The sequence below is a fragment of the Alligator mississippiensis genome, chromosome 8, assembly GCF_030867095.1.
Source record: "Alligator mississippiensis isolate rAllMis1 chromosome 8, rAllMis1, whole genome shotgun sequence".
NCBI lineage: Eukaryota > Metazoa > Chordata > Crocodylia > Alligatoridae > Alligator > Alligator mississippiensis.
Window position 1 is genome coordinate 5514622 of NC_081831.1, and position 20202 is coordinate 5534823.

The 20202-nt window shown below is 40.9% G+C and overlaps 1 protein-coding gene across 3 annotated transcripts in view; it reads left to right on the top strand.

The window, feature by feature from the left end:
• Positions 1-20202, top strand: part of PRKCA (protein kinase C alpha) — a 319404-nt gene that overhangs the window by 280806 nt on the left and 18396 nt on the right. For all 3 annotated transcript variants that reach the window (XM_059732039.1, XM_059732041.1, XM_059732042.1), the window contains 6 exons: positions 2161-2252; positions 4757-4819; positions 6089-6227; positions 16419-16499; positions 18747-18854; positions 19761-19901. In XM_059732039.1, coding sequence (XP_059588022.1) covers positions 2161-2252; positions 4757-4819; positions 6089-6227; positions 16419-16499; positions 18747-18854; positions 19761-19901 — 624 coding nt within the window. The remainder of the gene's footprint in view (positions 1-2160; positions 2253-4756; positions 4820-6088; positions 6228-16418; positions 16500-18746; positions 18855-19760; positions 19902-20202) is intronic.

A 20202-nucleotide genomic window follows, 5' to 3' on the forward strand; every position in this document is an offset into this window, starting at 1 on the left:
GTAATACATGCAGTTATCAATCTGCAAATGCATAACTTGGAAATTAAAAGTTGTCTCCCATTGCTAGACCCATAAACTACAGAGCTCCCCCCTCCTCAACTTTTGCATAACTTCAAAAGACTAGGGCAAAATAACATCTACCATAGCTTGAAGTTGTTGAACATTCAACAAATAAAGCATGTCATGATGTGACTGATTCATGGTATAATTCTCAGTATTCTTAGAAATATTTTAAAATTCCATTTAATATCTACAAATCTCTGAACAGAACGTGGCCCAAATTACTTTGATTATGTGAATGCAAAATATAGAACTAAGTACCAAATTAAACTTAATAAAATATGAATCTGAGGATTAGTGCACATGGAGTGTTTTTACTTCTAAAAAATTATTTTCCCTGTACATTACTAATATATGAAAATTATTGTAATAAAATAAAAGAGCTTCCAGCTAAAAAAAACCCCAAAACCCCCTTAAACCATGCTCTAATTACATATGTTTTGGTTTGTCTTCAGTAATAATCTGAGTAAAATTCACAACCCATTTGTCCAATATAGTTTTTCCACATTTACAGCTATATTTTAAATGTAGAAACTCAAAGGAAAAAGTTTAGTCTTTGCTGCCTAGAGGAACCAGAGAAAAACAGGTTGCTGTTTGTATGCACACTTGGAAATAATCACATACCATCATAGCGGGACCATCTATAGGGTGACCATCAGTCCTGGTTGGAAATACAAGACATCTGGACTGCTGCTTCCCCTCCGCGCCTCCCAAGTCAGCGGCGCGCTGCAGGGAGACGTGGAGGTGGAGCGGCAACTTGCCCAGCCACTTCCCCGGGACACTGCGCCACTCCCGTAGACTGCGCCTCGTGCACAGGACATTTCTTTTAATCTGTGCCCCATGCTTGGGACCAGCCTCCAAAATCAGGAGCTGCCCCGGAAAAAATGGGACTGATGGTCACCCTCGCTGTATAAGAACTTAGATAGACCATAACAAACACCTTTGCCTCATTTAGGTAATATTTTCATAAATATTCATCTGTTTGCACCCAGTGCTGTGAAACGTTGTAGAGGATTAGTAGGCAACTGTCAATCCTTCTGGATCGTGGTGTATGCATGAGAGGTCACCGGGACCCTCGACACACACACCTATGCAGGAGCACGGAGGAGCGGAGGCTGCCCAGAGCTTTCATCCCCCGTCAGACCATTGAGACAATGCAAAGACCACACCAAGTCCAGACATGCGGTGCCTCAACAGCTGTAGTTACATGCATGTCTGGGAATTGAATCCAGGTCTCCCGTGTGGCAGACAAGGATTCGAGCACTGCATGTTAGCAACAAAAATTAAAAAGCTGGATGTGAAGGGAAGAAATGGCACGACCTGCCTGTCTACAGTAAAGCATATGATTAGTTTCTTTCAGTTTATTCTTTTTTCCTTGCACATTTCTCTTGCTGGGAGTTTTATAATAGATAATTTATAGCAAGATCTTAGAGTTGTGGTTTGCCCGATTAATCATTTTACCCAGGGCATGTCTCTTAAACACAATCAAGAGAATTGGAGCTTTTAAATGCCTATAAACCTACTGAAATCTTAGATGAGAACAAGTTACTGAGCAATGTGAAAAACTGTTGGGGAGATTTTTATTTTTAATCAAAGATCCTGAGGCAAAGAGCGAGTAAGGTCTGAAATAGTAGATTTTAGTAATAAGTCTCCTTCCTGTCTGAATACATTAGACTGAAACTTTTGATTAGATATTTCAGGATTTGGGCCCTACCTAAAGCAAATAAAGAAAGCAGAAAGGAGCAGTAATTATGCTCTATGCGACTACAAGGATGAGTACTGCCCACCCATCACTGATGCTTTCTGGATCACATTTGAACTGCTGATGATAACATTGGGTTGGTTTTTGATCATGTCACCGCCTGCCAAAGTATCCTGCACAAGGGTGCTCAGTTATGAGAGGATGTCTGACTTTTTATACATTGGAGCTTAGGTACCTATACACAAGTGTATAATATAAAACAGAAGATTTCACGGAGGCTCAGCATCTTTAGCTTTCTTTGACGTAGATACGCTTTTAAGATTGTTTGAGGTTAGACTCATCCGTAATAGTGCAGTGGCCTCTACTGATATACTTACCTTTTCAATGCTGTTTCCTAGGATCGTCTGTACTTTGTTATGGAGTATGTGAATGGCGGTGACCTCATGTATCACATTCAGCAAGTAGGGAAATTTAAGGAGCCACAAGCAGTGTGAGTGTTCGTTTCCATTTATTTCATTTTGCACCTTTGAGAATGCAGTATCCTGTAGAAACCTGCTGGGCATTGTTCTGTCTGGGCTGGTGCAACCTTTGCCGATCTGTTGACCTTCAACACAATACTGATCTGAAAATGGTATGTGCTGATTTACCACTGGAGGCAGATTATTTAAAAAACAAACAGCAACAAACTCACATTGACTCAATCCAGATCTCCCAAGTAGTAATGTTTCGGACAGCAGGAAATTAAATATGTTATTACTGATTCTAGTCATTCTAAATGGGCACTACAGTGAAAGACAGTGGGAACTGATTAAAAGTTATACTATAATAAAGACTTAATTAGTAATTAGGAAGAAGTTTTAGAATTGTGCTTTATATTAAAATTCTATATATAAATCATGTGTAGAAATAAACTAATAATTAATGGATATTTTAATAAATATCAGTGGTTAAGCTCTTATGGAGTCCAACAGGCCAGGGGGCTGCTTCTAACCACCTTGACATATTCATGTTTAACATACTATTAACATCTATGAATCATTTATGCAACACTTTACAGTTCATTTATGAATGAAACTTTAATACAACATTTGAAGACTTGTTTTAAAAAATGCAAGAGTGTTAAAAAGAATTTGGATTTTGGATGAGTGAAATAAGGCAGAGTTAATCTGAAGTGAAGATTTGATCTGTAAAAGACAAATGATGACATCTGACCCAATGAAGAGCTAAAGAAAAGGCAGGGGAATCTGAGGAATGGATGGATCCTCATCTGGTGTAAACTGTCAAAGCGCCATTGAAAGCATTTGCACTATAAGAAACTGAGATCTGGGGTCTCCATTTGCTGCGGAAAAATTCAGATTTTCTATTTTAAAGGAGAAAAACATGGGAAACCATGGGTTTCCCCTGACAGACTGGCAGAGGTGTATTTAGAATTTATTTTATTATAATAATTGAGGCACTGGTAGGCTTCCAAATTGCTTTAAAATTTTAAATGTATCACTACATCATTTTGTTCCACTGATATCTGTATATACAGTGGCGTCATGGAAAAACACAAATTTGGGGGATTTTAATCGGAGAATTTCTGATTTTTATCAGAGAATTTGGTATTTTTAAACAGAGAAAACCAGGATCTCTGAATAAGTTACCCCGGCTGAGGCCCTTCCCCACCCAAGAGTTTTTGGTGATACCATCCCAAAGAGAGTGTTCCCACACAATTCTGAACCAGAGTTTTTGGAGCAAAGCTGCCTCCTTCTCTTATTAAACTTAATAATTAATTTAGTCTTTTAATAGCCCTCTTCTGTGCAATTTGCACAAGTGCACAGCAACTCTGGCTTCAAAAGCTTATCAGTATTATACACGATTAAACTACATTCAGCAAGTACATTTTCTGTGGTAGTTATTCTGCTAGCTGCATGTAATTAATCCATTAACATTTTTATAAAGGAACAGTAATTTTATAAATGATTTAACGCAGTGTAAATTAAGTTGTAGTGTTAGACAAATATTCAGGCATGATCAGATGTTGAGGAATGACCTATTCAGTCATATTACGTATTGGATACCTGTCATGCCATCATTGCACCATGTTGCTCTTAGTTTAAGGGCAGGTATACACATGATAGGATCTGACACGTGAGTCAGTCAGTCACGCCTCCTGTAATGCCACATGTGCATCGCAGGAGGCGCGATTGTAGGATCCAGCATAAGATCCTAGTACACCTTCTTGCCCGTACCTGGGGAGCCCAGAATTGCCATCCTGGGCTCCCCTTGATACAGCAAATAGAGGGCTCACAGCCTCGCTATGCCCCATATGTAGTCAAGGCTGTAAGTCCCAACAGCTGCAGGACTGCCATCTCCCAGCTGCAGAAACACACAATGCACCCCCAGAGCTGGGCGATCATAGCCGTGCCCCACAGCTGCTGGGCGCTGCAAGAGCTGAGAGTCCCTTAGCTGCAGCACTTCCAGCCCCAGCTGGGCATGGTGCCCCCCTGCAGCTGGGAGCCCAGTCAGCTGATTGGGCTGCCAGCCACATGGGAAACCCTGTTACACATGCAAACTAAAGCTGGATAGCAACCAGCTATTAAGTTAGTACACATTTTCAAGGTCTAACTTTATAAATGATTGGACCCTTTTATAGTATGAGAGGTACTTTGCACATGTAGATGGTCTCAGTTTAATTGCACAGTTACCCAGTTAATTGCACAAAAGCTGTAAGTGTAGAGGGTGCCTAAGAAAGATTCATATTCTTTGCTTCTTTTGTCATGATATTATCAAAGAGTTTAAATTAAAAACAAATAATAGTTAAAATCAAGTTGATCCAGGGTGTCATTTATCCTCCCTCCCTCCCTCTATAGGTATGTATGTGTGCGAGTAAAATTAATAAGGTAGCAATTTATACTCTTCTACTTGCATTCTTTCGCATATTGGATTTAAAATACACTTCAGCAGAGGAAAATTGTATACAAATAAAAACACAAAATTCTGCCTTTACAGGTTCTATGCAGCTGAGATTTCAGTTGGGTTATTCTTTCTCCATATTAGAGGAATTATTTACAGGTGAGTACTGACCAACACAAGTCATTGTTATTATTCAGCTCTTAGGAATATCCCAGATGGACCTTTGTGTTTGGATTTTTAAGCAAGCAGTCAGTGTTGAATTCACTGTTTTGTCTTTTACAGTGGTGCAACCAAGTAAGACTGCCTGTCTTAGATATCATATCGACGCTGCACTTGACAGTGTTCAACTGGAAATATTTAAGAGTACAATGCTTCCTGTTGTTCGGCCTCACATCACATCACATGTCCAAATTAGTGTGCGTGTGCGCGCATGTGCATATTTGTTTTTATGCTGTTGACATTTTCAGTGTCCTTATAGTGCTTTTATCCTCCAAATGTACCTTACGCAACCCTGTAAATAATTCAACTGCAACATGTTTCTGTAGAACCAGAAAAGTGAACATAAGAGCCTTGCCAGTTAGGAATTTGGGGAATTAGGAATTCTCTGCCATGTATTTTGGGAATGGGGATTTTACTAGGCAAAAGTAAATTCATAAGGTAACAGAATCAAGATGACCAAAACATTTTAGGGTAGAACTAGATCCTCCAGTCTTTGACTCAGGTGCATCGGACAGTATTTGTCAGATGCCACTGGCTTCAAAAGGAATCCTGACTTATAATAATTTGAGCATTAATTCCATTTTAATCTTGTTGAATGCTGACCTTTAATTAAATATTTACTTGTTACTTACTGCTTTTTACTCATGGAGGGTTGGCTTCTAGGAGCAGCTCTCAGACTTTTTAATGTTGTAGACCACATCTGAATCATGGCCTGGGGTACTTCCCCGTTAATATGTGATCACATGACATTCCTGCGGCAATGCAGAATATACGCTCTCTTGTCCAGCTCTAATGGGACTTCTTGGACCTTATGACAAGATTTAATCTCACTGTCCCATTTTTACACTGCTCCCCTCAATATGCTACCAAACCATCAGATCATTCTTCCTCATCCTTCCCCAGACAAAAATTTGACTCTCATTCCAAATTTGATGCATCTCCTTCCACCCCAAGGTCTTCACAAAGTATATGTAGTACAATAATATGCAGCCAATCCTGGGGGGCACCACACCTATGGAGAAAGTGTATGAATTGTTATAGGACAGAGGCACAAGCCCCTATGTTTGCAGAAGATGCCATGAGATACTTGATATCTCCCTAGAACACGCAGAAGTCATGACTTCTCCCTAACACACATGCATGTACACAAGCACACAATGGCCCAATTTCTCTTAAGATTTAATAGTAATGTACTATGACTCTTCATAGAGATCTGAAATTGGATAATGTGATGTTGGATTCAGAAGGACACATTAAGATTGCTGATTTTGGAATGTGCAAAGAAAATATGTCAGATGGAGTAACGACCAGGACATTCTGCGGGACTCCAGACTACATTGCACCAGAGGTAAACGTTTAACATTTTAGGTATCGTACGGCTTCTCAGAAGGAGTTTGTGAATATACTTTTAAAAGTTTCTGCCAATAAACCTCTGACAGTAATAAAGCTGGCTGCTTTTTGTATGGTGCTGTTTTTATTTCTGCAGGTATATAAGAAACCTTTGTGATTTAATAAAATAGCATCTATAAAAATTCATTTAGGGAAAATCTAGTGCATTAGAAATATGAAATAGGGTTTCTTTTTCAGATTGAAATTCAGATTATTGCTCATTCCAACAAAAGGCTAAAAAAGCAATAATATATCATCTTCAACTGTCAATCCCATGCTGTCAAATTTGTAGCACAGAGCTATCAATATAAAATTCCTTTGCACTTAGTTTTAATTCGTATAATATTGACAGGCGTTAATGAGGCCATCATTGGGAGCAAGCATAGCTTCATTAACACATCAGACCATGAGTTTTTGCAGCTGCTATAAAATATATCCGTAGGCTTTTGCAGCATTTCAGAAACTCACAGGTGTCTTATTTCCAACAAGAGACTAATGAATTCCCAGAGTTGTTGACCAAGTTTTCTGCATAGCTTCTTTACTGTATTGCAGATAACATCTTATGAATGGTACAGTCTCCATGATGTACCGTTTTAGGATTTGAGAAAATTTTAACCAGCATGTGGTAAATCAGGACTTTGATAGACTTGCCATAACAAATCCATAATGCTTCTGTAATTCCCCCGGACTTATCAAGACTACAAAAAGAGCAACATCTGACCTACATACTCTATATCACATTCCAGTTAGATGTTTATAATGAGATGTTACTTCCACCTGTATTGTGTCCTAAAATCATAGCTGTGCTAATACTGAGAGGACAGCTATACTTTAAGGACCTGTTCTTATTTTGTAAGACTAAATGGCAGTTTTCCAGCCACATAAGTGCCTTTTTGGCTGGTATGCAGTTTGCAATTCTGTTACCTATGTATTGTGGACTTGTAAGCAGTGCAACACCTTGCCAGTGTGGCACCAACATAGGTTTGTCAAGAACAAGTCATAAAAAACCAACGTAATTTCCTTCCATGCCTGGATGAGACGTCCTGTGGATGGAGAATAAACAATATATGTGATGCATCTTGATTTGACTTAGTCCTTTTGCATTGTCTCACACATCCTTTTAAGATGGGGAAATTATTATCTAAAGAAAACTACTATAAGGTGGGTGCACAACTAGCTGGAAAACTGTATTCTGAGAAGTTATCACTGCTTCACTCATAGACTGGAAGGCTGCATCAAGTAGACGTCTTCAGGAGTTGGTCCTGGGTCAAGTACTGTTCAGTATGTTCAATGTGGATAATACAGTACAAAGTACACTTACTGCATTTCCAAATTAAACCGAGCTCAGAGGGGTTGGTAGCACTGTGCAGGGTAGAATTACAATGCAAAATGATGATGGTAAACTGGAGAAATGGCCTGAAATAAAAAAGGTATACTGCAGTAAGGATGAGTATAAAGTTCTACTCTTAGGTGGGGCTTACCAGCTACATACATACAGAGTGAGGAATGGGGGGGCTCGGCAGGAGTTCTGCAGAGAACGTATCTGGTGGGGTATAGCAGATCACAACATGAGAGTCAGTAGTGTTCTCCTAGTAAATAAAGCAAACACTATCCTGGGATGTATGAAAAAGAGGAGAGCCATAGTCAGGCATTTTGGCACCTTCATGCAAGTCATGTGTAGAACACCTCCCTATAAACGATTTTGTAACGTTACTTCCATTTGATTTGGTGCCCCTCCCGGTGCAAGGCCATTGCTATGGTACTGAAGAAGAGTACAGTATGTAAAAACCATGGAACAATCTTTCCACTGTACTCAGCACTAGCAAAGCCTCAGGTGAACGCTATATCCAGTTTTGGGCATCACAGTTCAAGAAAGATATAGACCAGTTGGAAGAAGGCCATCAGAGGTCTAGCAGATAAGATCTGTGAGGAGGGACTGAAAGAATTAAGGTTGTTTTGTACAAAACAACAAAGATGGAGGAGTCTTCAACTACATATAGAGTTACTGCAAAGAGGAAGTTTATAAAACTGTTCTCATGTCCCCGAGGAAGAGGGCAAGAAACAATAGACTTAATTGCAGCAAGAGTCATTTGGGTTAGACATTAAGAAAAGTTTTCTATCTGTAAGCTGAGTTAAGCACTGGACTAGATCACCTTCAGAGGATGTTGACTTGTCATCGTAAGAGGATTTTAAGAGGAGGTTAGGTAAATACTTGAAAGTTATTGTTTAGTTAGAGTTGATCTTACCCTGGGGACTATAAGGTCCCTTCTAGCCCTGTTTTCTGTGATTACCACATAAGGAAACCTGAGAATAGAGTCAAGGGCGTTATTTTGGGTGTCTTGTATTTTTTGTTTCAGCAGTTAGCTTAGGTATAGTATTGCATACAAAATGAGTGACTGGTAGTTTAGAAGTGATTTGAATATTTAAGTATTATGATCTGTTGTTTCGTGTGTTAACTATGAAAGAATATTGATTCACATCACATTTAGGCTTCACTTCAACCGTAACAGTGGGACTCCCCTCTTTGGAGCTGTACAAAAGGACCTGCATCCAGATCCAAGAGGCTTCTTTTTATACTGAATAGTAGGTTAGGAAACATTCTAGTTATATATAATAATGCTTAAAGTGAATGTTGTCATCTTTCTGAAAACGGAAGTGAGAAATTCAAAGTGAAACTGAGTTAATAGTTTATACCTGGGTAAAATAAAATGTGAGAGACTAAGAAACCTTGTTTTTTTATAAATAGTTGTTGCTGCCAGGAGGATGTTTGAATACTTAGATCAGCATTTCAGCTTTCCCTTTCAAACAAATGAAGCCAATGTAACAAATACTTCCAGTACTGGAACAAGTGCTCCACCTATGGACCGTAGTCTTATGCCAACCGATATGGGAGAAAGTATGCTCAGTGTACACTTAATGTTGCATTTCTCTCTAATTGGAAAGTTTGTTAAAAGAAAAAGGACTGTTGGTGAAATATTCCATAAAAAATTCACTTTGTTTTCAGCCGGCTGGTTTTCTTTGTGTTCTTAGACGTTATTAGGGCAAACACCATACTTATCTAAAATGATACGGTGAACTTCAACTGCTTGCTCATCCCATGCTTCACTTGCAATATTTGTTCTTAGGCGCTAGTTGGTTGCCTCCCGATGTGGCCTTGAGCTTGCACTGGATTATTAAAAAGAAGTATCAAATACCTCCAGATTTTGTGCAGTCAGCACTGTAATGGAGCTCAGCTCGCAGAAATTCAGGAAACTTTGCTCCTTACGTTGGTGAAGTTTTAAACGTGGGAAGGAAACAAATCAACCGAAAAGGGAAACTGATTGCAGCTTCAGAGGAAGGGACCAGTCAGCTCACCATGTCATGAGTGGCTTCTGTGAAAAGCTGCTGGAGGAATGAAGTGTAAAGGCAGAGTAAAAATGTTTTAAAAACCCAAACAAAAAGCCCCTCATAAACCTGACCCTGTCCTGGGACCAGAGAATTTATTTTCTCTTTAGGGGAAAGGCAGCAGGAGGATAACTTTTGCCTCATGCATCATTCTTCCCTAGCTACAGTGATAATCAGTTTTTTCCATACAAGGATTTTCCTCTGTCTAGTTAGACCTTGCTGAACTCTCCTCCCACATCTGGCAATACCGGAAGGGCAGCACGGTTGACCCTCACCAATACCCATTCCTGACCTCTCTCCTGTGGGGTCACAGGTCTTGAATCGGGGATCCATGTGCTTCTGTAAAGTAACTGTCTCCTTTTAAGCTTAAAAATCTCTCTGTAAGAGGGAACTTTCCTCATGCATCAAGTACATTGGAACTGAGGCATTTTTAATCATACGTAAATTAAGATCTGTGCAAAGGCTAAAATAACTGTATGCTTGTACCAGTTCTGACAGGCAGAACTAAACTGATTATCCAATGAAGAATTTTCATTCATGTGCTGAAACCAATATTTAGGGATATATTGGTCTAATAACCTTCGAATTGATTAATACTACTGTATCTCCTTGGCTGGTCAAGAGACTGGAGGATATAGATGTCAGCAAGATTAATAAAAAGGGATTCCCATAATTGACAACGTGAACTTCTGTTAGGGGTATTTATTTCTTTTAAACGTAGAGTTTTAGCAGCAGTCATTTTATGGTACCAATCACTTGCATTGGTCAGAAGCTGCAAGGAAGTGGAGAGCCACAAGAACAGATTTAAGCAAAAGGCTGCAGCTTTATTAAGGGAGCATTTCTCCCCAGCTCTACCTGCCCCACTTCCCCTCCACTCGCATGCCAGGCATTTATATGAGTCCAGTACAGGGAACTACTGGACTCACATCACCTAGCCTGTCATTGATAGTGGGGCCTTCTCACCCCCACCTGGGGTTCAGCTCACTCTTCTCAATCCTCTCGCCTTCCTGGGAGGACTACGGATGGTACCAAAGGCAACCTTGGTCTGCGAAGACTTCTAGGACTGTCCTCCCATGGGCACAAGATGCACTAGGAAAACTCCATGTGTCCTTGACAGGGAAGGCTAGTCAACACATATTACTACGACCTCAGTAATCCTGTGCTAGTTACAGCTTACAGCCTTGGGAAGAACCAGATCTGATTTCCTTTTAAAGCTCTTATCTCTTCCAGGTAAGGGGTTGGCCTTTCATTACATGTGCATGTAGTGAGCAGGACATCGAGGCTCTAATCAGTGATCAGACCCTTTAGGGCATTGTCTCAACTCAAGTAACAGTAATGAATTCTGTCCATACGGCAAGCTTTTATAGTATCCCATTACATTCACCAATGAATTCTGGTGTTAATGTATCACATTACAAAAATGGGATAGAGGAAACAGCATGTTGTTTCTCCCCACCCAGTGGGCACGTCTACACAAGACAATAACTCCTCAGTAGCCAAAAAATACTGCACAGTAGCGTCACCACAAACAGTGCTAATATGCCACTGCACACTGTTATTAGGCTGCTGTACAGTAGCGTTCTCTAAAAGACGTTTGCTGGCACTACCATGCAGTCAGTCCAGTTCCTGTGCATTTATTTAGTAATTGCTAATACAAGTAATAAGTCCGCAGCAACGACTGCGCAGTAGCATCTTGCGTAGACGTGCCCAGTGAAGAGAAGTTTCAGATCTGTCCGGACTCTCTCAATCTGCCCTACCTTAGTGAGGAAAGGATTCAGCAGGAGTTAGCAACTGTTGGATTCAACAGGTTAGATCAACGGTAGATCCAGGATTTTGTAAAGGGGGGGAGGGCCAAGAGCAGCGGCCAGCACTGCAGAGGTGACTGCACCCCTGGCTCCCAGCTTCCACCCCCTCTACTTCTTCCCCTCCCCAAACAGGACAGGCAGACCACCCTGTGGGAGCAGCAGCTGGGCACTTTTCTTAAATAACTGAGTCAGATAAGATTGTCCCCCCACCCTTCCCCCCGACAGACATTTAGGTACCCTCTCCTCTTCTGTGTGTGCTCGGCAGCATGCCCCCTGCCCTGCCGCCACTGCGGCTATTGATACCCCGGGGGCGGGGAGAGTTTTAGAGCTGCTTTTGCCTTGCTCCGCTGGGCTGCACAAGGAGCCAAGCTCAACTGGAAATGGCAGCAGCGGTCAACAGTCTGGTTCCCTCTCCCTGAGCCTGCTGTCAGACTGGCAGGGAACGCCAGACGGGAAGGAGGAACCTGCCTGCCACTGCTGTTACTGTCCTGAGCTGAGCCCGGGTCCCCATGCAGCCCAGCTGGAGCAGGATCAGCTGAGCCTGGGTCCCTGTCTAGCCCGGCAAGACCAGCTCTCGAGCTCTATCTGCCCCCAGGGAAGCAGGGGCATATGGGGGGAGGAGAGGGAACCTGTTTCTGAGCAAGGAAGGGAAGGGAGGGGGACACAGACCTGCTTCAGGGACCTAAGACAAGATCCTGGCTGCTGCTCCTGTGGTGCGGTCTGAAAGGGATGTGTGGGGTAACCATACTATTGCATCCTCTTTGGGTCCGCCCCTAGGTTAGGTTAAGTGTCTGAGCATAGTATCCCAATTTACCTAATTTCTGCCCTGGCCATTATCATGAATTATCATTTTCTGCATTAGGTGCTTCGTTCCTTAGGAGGGAGGTAATGCCTCCCTTATTAACAGTGGTAGTTGTTTTCAAAAAATGAATTGAAAATCTGTTTCACTTCTTGGAAGTCTAAGTAGCTCGACATCTGTATTATGACAATGAAGCCAATAGACTTGCATCATTCCCCCAATATCTTGCACAGCCAGAAAATAATAATTCAGTCCCCTCAATTTCTGCTTTGTTTTAGGTTCAGAGTCTTTTTTCCATGACATTTCCCAATGCATATTTTTAATAGCTTCCACGTGTTATGTGTGAATGCTTCTTGTTGTATGCGTGATAAGCAGGTCAGCAAATTAATACTGCAGGTTGTTCTGCATTTTGGTTGTACCGTATCTCTAACCCCATATTAGAACTAAGCTGGCAGTTCAAATGGGGTGTAGGTAATTAGGACTTGTAGTTCATTACAAAGCCCACAACACTCTTTTCAAGGTTCCAGATCAATGCAATAAGTCAACCTACTCTGTGCTGTTATAGCATTCCCCAAAGCAATGAATTATTCTCAGCCCTTTTGATTTCCATGTGCAAACATATATGTTCTTAAATAATTCATGGCAGTTCTAGTCAGTAATAAGTACTTTATCATTTAATGTAAGCATTACATAAATAAGTGAGCTTTTCCGTTAAGAGTGCAGCTGTTTTTCCCCACAAGAGAACAGTTGAGACTCCACTTCCCATGGTTCAATGGAGAAAGTTTAATAAACACTTTGAGCACAATTTTCTACAGTAGCCAGGTCATTACCAGTGGGACTTGCTACCCTCACATGCTTTGGAAAATTCCACTTTTTGATCAGACATCCTATTGAGCCTCTCAGCTTCCAGCTGTGAGACCATACAGCCAATTTGACCACTCACCGGCTCAGGCCTACTGGCATATATAGCATGTGATAGTATTTCTCTTCCATCCACATGGTCAATACAAACAGGAACACTCTTGGGTGTCCAAGAGTATGTTAGGTTAATGAGGAAGTATCTGTCACATTGATTGTGTCTAACCGATTTTGAGATTCTCGTCTTTTAAAACTAGTTTTATTTACGGAAGGTTATATTTGATCATTGAGGACACTACTTAAAGTTAACACTCCACTTCTGGCATATCTATTGTGCAGCTAAGCTATCAGCCTCAGAAAATAAATGTTCCATGATAAAATAAATGTTTCCACACTGTGGACTCATGGACAACAGCAAAAGCTTTCCTTGGTCTACTCACCCATGGTAAGGTCACAGAGAAAAAGAAGTTGGTTCTGATCTCCTTGGTCTGATTTTTGTGACCCCCCTAGTTGAGAATTCATGGGACTGACTATTTAGGAGGACTTTCCTGTTTCTCTGTGGCATGTCTAGTATTTTTCCTATTCTCTAACTGCAGTATATAAAATGTCTCTACAACAGGCTACTTACAGGGAAGTACACTAATTGTACAAAAAGTTCTGCCCTTACATTTTAATGACCTTTCTAAAAAATAGTGCCATTACTCTGTGAATGAAAACACATTTTATATAGAGGAGAAACTTTTTTCAGGACAATGAAGTGTTTTTTAACATGTTTTATGTATAAAGGCCAGTCTTCTTTTTCTGGCTGAAATTTCGAAAGCGTTTGGCCTTTGAAGTAGCAACATTGATTTTAAATGGACCCCCTGAGAACTTCCTAGTAGATGGAGAAAATGGTAAGAATAATAAAATATGCCAACCACTATACTAAGAAATAGAGATACACCCAAATATATATTGTAAGGCTTTTGTGATGGCTATGAAACAGCTGTAAAATTAAGACCATATTTCTGTCTCACATTACACTTAAGAGTCTGGAATCACTTTAGAAGTAATAATTCATTTTATCTAGCTCTTGAGAAGAAGGTAGGTAAATAATTATATTCTGGTAAGCAGATGAGCTGAGGAACAGAATCCATAGCAGTTTACACAAAATAAAAGAGTAGAGCTCCTGGTCTCTTGTTCTGGACATCTCCTGAACTTAAACTCTATATTTCTGCCCCACAACTTTAAATGAATTTCTTAAAATGGTTTTCCTATATTTTCAGGTCAATCAGAGTTTGGTATTAATAGCAGCTACCAATAAGTAAAAATTATGCTTTATTAAAAAAAAATGTAATACAGTAGTTAAGATACAAGAACGGTAATGTAGATAGTTTTAGCTACCCAGTTCAGCTACAGTCTCATGAGTAAACCGTTCCAAAGGGTGATTGACTTCAAATTTCTTTGCTAAGGAAGGCTCCAGTAACTTCTGAATTGTCTCCTATTATTACCCTGGAGAAGACAGTAATTTTCAAAGGGGTCCTGTGGTCTTTGTGTACTAGCTAAGCAGTAGGGGTGTGCGAAATGGGCCATATTCAATTCGGATTTGGCCGGAATTGGGGACAGCGATTTGATTTGTTGATTTGGATCGCTGTCCCCAATTCGATTCAGCTGAATCCAAATCTGAAGATTCGGACACAGACACAGTTTTTAAAGTTTTTTCTACATTCCTCAAGGTGCCAGGCGCAGCTTGCGAATGTTGCAGTGCTGGGGCAGATGGAGTGTCCACAGGAGCACGGGGGCCCCCCGCATGCTCGGCAGCAGGCAGCAGATCCAGAAGTAGACTGGAACTACTTCTGGTCCACTTCCGGGTCTGCCGCCGAGTGCATGGGGGTCCCCTGTGGCCCTCCAGGTTGGCAGTCGGCCATGGGGGGGACCCCAGGTGCCCCCCCAGTCCCAGAAGGGGCCGGGTTGTTGAGCCAGGTGGGCATAGGGGGACCCCCATGCACTCCCTGGTGGATCCAGAAGTGGACCGGATGTGCTTCTGGTCCACTTACGGGTCTGCTGCTAAGCTCGCTGGGGATCCCCCCGCACTTCTGTGGAACTCTCCATCTGCCCCAGCATCGCAGCATTCATGAGCTACCTGCTACTTAGAGGTATATAGAAAAAACCTTTAAACACATCCGAACCGCCGAATCTTTCCGAATCTCTCTGAATCAATTCGGAGAGTTCCAATTTGATTCAGAGAGCTCAAAGCATCTCTTGATTTGATTTGAATTTGGAGATTTGGCCACCGAATTGAATCGGCGACCGAAGCTTCGCTCAGCCCTACTAAGCAGCCCTGTTTTGTGAACTAAATGGCTACTTTGGAGACTGCAAGACTTGTTGGTTTCGCTCCTCTTCCAGACTAATGAAGAGCAAGCGAGGGTGTGTGATCTGTACTCATCTTAGCAAACTGTTGCACAAAGGAAAACAGGCAGTTCCAGGAAAAGGCAAATACATTAAAGAATGCTTGATCATGTAACGATCTCTTTCCTTTCTTTGATTATCCTACTGACACACGGGAATTATGGCTTAAGGGTCAGTCAATCTTTCCCCTAACCTGAGAGGAGGTAACTGGAAAGTGCTGCGTTCTGAAATACCCAAGAACGTTTCAAGAATGATTTGGTGAAACATTGAAGAACTCAAACTATGACTGTCTAAATTGTGTAACTTTGGAAACAGTTGAGTATTTCAAGGTCTTATTCATACTTTTGAATCTGAGTTTTTGTAGAATAAAACTAAATTATAAGAAGTATGAAGATTATGGAGTCTGTCTGAAGGAAGGGAGAGTGAGGACTTACTGTTTTGACACAAGCAGCTTAGTGAAATCCTGTTGGTCTCCTGCCTGGCATTACTCTTACTGCTTCATTATTTTAATTATTTACAAAACCACATAACTTCTACTGAAGCTAATAAGAGTTAGGCTGCTAACCTGTTTTATCTGAGGAAGGGCACTTGATGGCCAAAAGCTTCTCCACCAGTGCTCCCAACTATACAGTTGATCCAATTAAATAGATGACTAAAAATCCTTGCTCCTAACCTGCTTTAGGCACTTTCGTAAATACTACTAGGATCCATGTGTATGTTTAATTGCTTAAACACTTCAGTGAATCCAGCTCTAAAATTATTAACATGAGAACCCGTTCATAGTAAATCCTATCGATGTCTGACCCCGAGTAAGGTTACAGGATTGAGTGCTCTGTGCCCTGAAGTAAAATGCATCTATTTGATATACCATTGGACTTTATTTAACATAGACATTTTTATTTTCGTCATTACACAGATTATTGCATATCAACCCTATGGAAAATCAGTGGACTGGTGGGCTTATGGTGTGCTGTTGTATGAGATGCTAGCTGGCCAGGTAAGAGTCATGATCTCCAGTATTCACTGCAATTTTGTCCCACTCATGTCTGTTCAGAAGACGGCTGCAAAAATGACTCTCCTAGCCCAGATTTTGACCCCATCATCCGTATCTTTTCACCTCTTCCCTGGCTCCTGTCTGTTGCAGCATGGAATATACCCGTTGTCATTTTCAAGGCCTGTCATGACCTATACAAACCCCATTCGTTGATTTTTCATTCAGCTTTGAGAGGTCACTTCTGCCTCTGTTTTATCCATGGTGTCACCCTCCTTCACTCTCTTGTTCAAGTTTCAAACAATTTCATCTTTTCTATCAATATGCCCCTCACACTTGGAGGCGCTCCCCAGAAGCCCTCCTTTTCTCTGATGCCTACCCAAAGCCTGACAGTAATGGTCAGACTCCATGTATTGTACGGCCATTCCTAACATAACATTACCTTCATGTATTTCTGAGCCTGTCCATATCCATCTGCAGCTGGAGAGTCAAAGATCCGGCCATGGAGCCGCATCATCCAGCCCCCTAATATTGGCCCTGAGTTTTGAGCTGACCCACACGCCACGCTGGAACGGCCTCACGTGCAGGGCCAAGACATGTGCGCACACAGCGCCTCCTCCACGAAACGCATTGCATGTGGCATCTGTCCTGGACTGCCTGGAGCAAGCACCGCCTGCAGCTCACATCCCAGACTGGACAGACCTGGCACCACACGTGCTGGATCTGGCATGTGGGGCCCACGGGACCAGCTCCCTGCCATTCATCTGGACTGTGAACCAATCCTGCACCATGCATCTGGATGAGTTAGACACCCCTAATCTGTAGTGTCCGTCCTTCTCTTTAGTTTGCAGTGTCTTTGGAGCAAGGACAATCTTCTTTATCTAAGTTTGCAGGCAGCTAGCACAATGAGGTCCTAGGAAGCTACATACAATGAATACTAAAATCTTCAAAATCTAATGAGAGAAACTTACTGCAGAGCCAAGATTAAGATAACAAGCCAACTTTAAAAGGAACTCTTTTATTCTCTTGGTCTAGGGAAGAGCTTTCCAAGTAACTTCCATAAATGTTTTAGCTAGAGTTATCTACAGAATTCCCTGAACTTAAGTTGGGTATTTTAATAAGACTTAAGTAATTCCTTCCCATGCTAAATTCATTACATTTTGTTTGACTTTTGAAGTGTAACAACTATGCTTTGTGTACTGGGCACTGGTTTTCATTCCTTCAAATTCTTACAAAGACCACCTGCCTCTCACTCATAATCTGTAATTACTTGCAAATTGTTCTCTTGTTCAAGATCTATGTATTTTATGAAGAAAAAAGTGTGAATCTTAAGATTTGATGGTAATACTCTATATAAGGGTTCCTATTGACACTTAGGCTTGTATATAAACACCTGCTAAAAGTATAGAAAGATCTGTGATCCAGCTGTGTCAGATAATATTAAGGGATCCAAGTTTGTTGTTTCCTTATTCTTAAGAACATCTGATATTCTCATATCTTTACTAGAATTTAATTCGTTTGGCGTATTTTCCTATTAGCATGTCTTACACTTGCAGTAAATACTAAATAACACGTTTTTCTATGGTGTCCAAAGGACATTAATTTAGCTGGTGAATGCACTCATATTACTTATTATTGCAATATGAATGTGTCATAGAAATGTGTAAAGTTATAAAACTGAAAAAGCCCAAAAACTGCACCTGAAGATTTATAGCCACTTCACCTGTTTGCTGCTCTTCCTCTGAATATGATGTAGCTGATTTGTTCTTGTTTGAAGGGCTCATCCGGGATGACAGTCACCTACATGCAGAGGAGAGAGTTTCTCTGAGGCCTGTGCAATGCTTGAGGCCTCCTGCAGCCGATAGGGACTGATTCTCAAAGGCATTTAGGTCCCTAACTCCTATTGCAATGGTTTTTATCCTTGCACTATGTTAAAAGCACTGTAACATGATGTGCACCCCTTAGAAACAGCATTTTCTTGTTATAAACCAAATGGGAGCATCATTAAAATTGATCTAAGAAAACAGCATTATTCCTTCTGCAAAGTAATTAGAAGTTATGGCACAAAATTTTCACTATGTAGAGCATTTTTGTTTGGTTAGAGTAAGATAACTTTAAAAGTTGTAATCAGTTGTAACTGATAAAAAAAAAAATCCTTGGGCCAGAGCAAACTTTAATTTAACTTTAATTTATTAGATCAGTTAAATTGAAAAGCAATGTTAACATTTTCTTTCTCCTTTTTTTCTTGAACAGCCCCCATTTGACGGGGAAGATGAAGATGAGCTCTTCCAGTCCATAATGGAGCATAATGTTTCCTATCCAAAAGCACTGTCCAAAGAAGCTGTTTCTATTTGCAAAGGGGTAAGCAAGTTGCTGCTATATTGCAGGGTCTGTTTTAAACAGGGTGTGTCAAATAACCGAAGTTTGCACAAAGACTGGACTTGGTTTTATCATCTTTTTTTTAAATATTCCATTGACTTCTATTCAAGCAGAAATATATAACTAGTAAATGCCAAAGTTCAAAGGTTCACTTGAACCCAGGTTCCTATCAGTATAGTTTAATTTAAGTGTATTATACTTAATTTAATATTAGGAGATTTTAAAAGTTCCTTTTGAAAGTCTGTTTCCCTTTAGGAGCTTGCTAATTAGAGAGTACATTTCCATTTCAAAGTGTACAGTACTGCTGCTTTTTCTGCAGATGTGTTTCCTCTGTGCAATTAGAATTAATATTGATCAAGATGGCATCAGGAATGCAAGAGGAGCAGCACAGATTAGTTACTGTCAGCAGCCTGCCAAAAAATTGCAGAATCTGTAACGAGGCATCTTGAACATGCCCAGAAAATTAAAAGGGAGATTGCATTTTATATGGCTTCAAGTTTAACTGATTGTTGAGGCAGAGTTGAACCTGTTCTGGAGGTACACAAGACTAAGTTGAAATGATAAGGGGCGAATTCAGACATGAGAAATGCAGATGTCAATCCCCCGCTTACACCATGTGTGCAGTTGGCCCTGTAATGGTAACCTTTGTGTAATGAGAAAGAAGAAAGAGTTTAAAGTGCAGCCTTTCATTTCAGTGCCTATATGTAGTTGCCAGCTTTCAAATAAAAACAAATTAACGCTTTAAAAACAAGTTACAGTTTTTCAGGAGGATTTTAGTGCCAAATTTCATCTCAAGGTAAGGAGCAATAACAATGCAACCTGTGGATAGTCTGTTACTCTTTCAACCCAAAAGTCACTTGAATCCTTTGGTGTTTGATGGCTTTATAGTTGATGACTAAACATCCTGCAAAACGGCTTGGCTGCGGGCCCGAAGGGGAGCGGGACATCAGGGAGCACGCCTTTTTCAGGAGAATCGACTGGGAGAAACTGGAGAACAGGGAGATTCAGCCTCCGTTCAAGCCTAAAGTGGTGAGTGAGATGCCAGATCTCTCCTTTAGAAAATTCGCTATCTCTAGTCAAACCTTTTCAAGGCAGGAAGAAAATATAATTTCATGGCATTGTGAGACTTCCATATCCCCGCAGGTGTGACATTTCTGAAGTCAATAACTGTGATTAGGACAGACTGCCATACAAGACTGTTACTCTTAACCAGTGTCATTCACAATCACAAAAAGAAAATACAAAAACGTGGCGAGTTCCAGATGGGAGGTTCCTGAGAGTGTGGCTGCACATATGTTTGGAGCCATTTCAAAAGGGAAACGCATCCGAA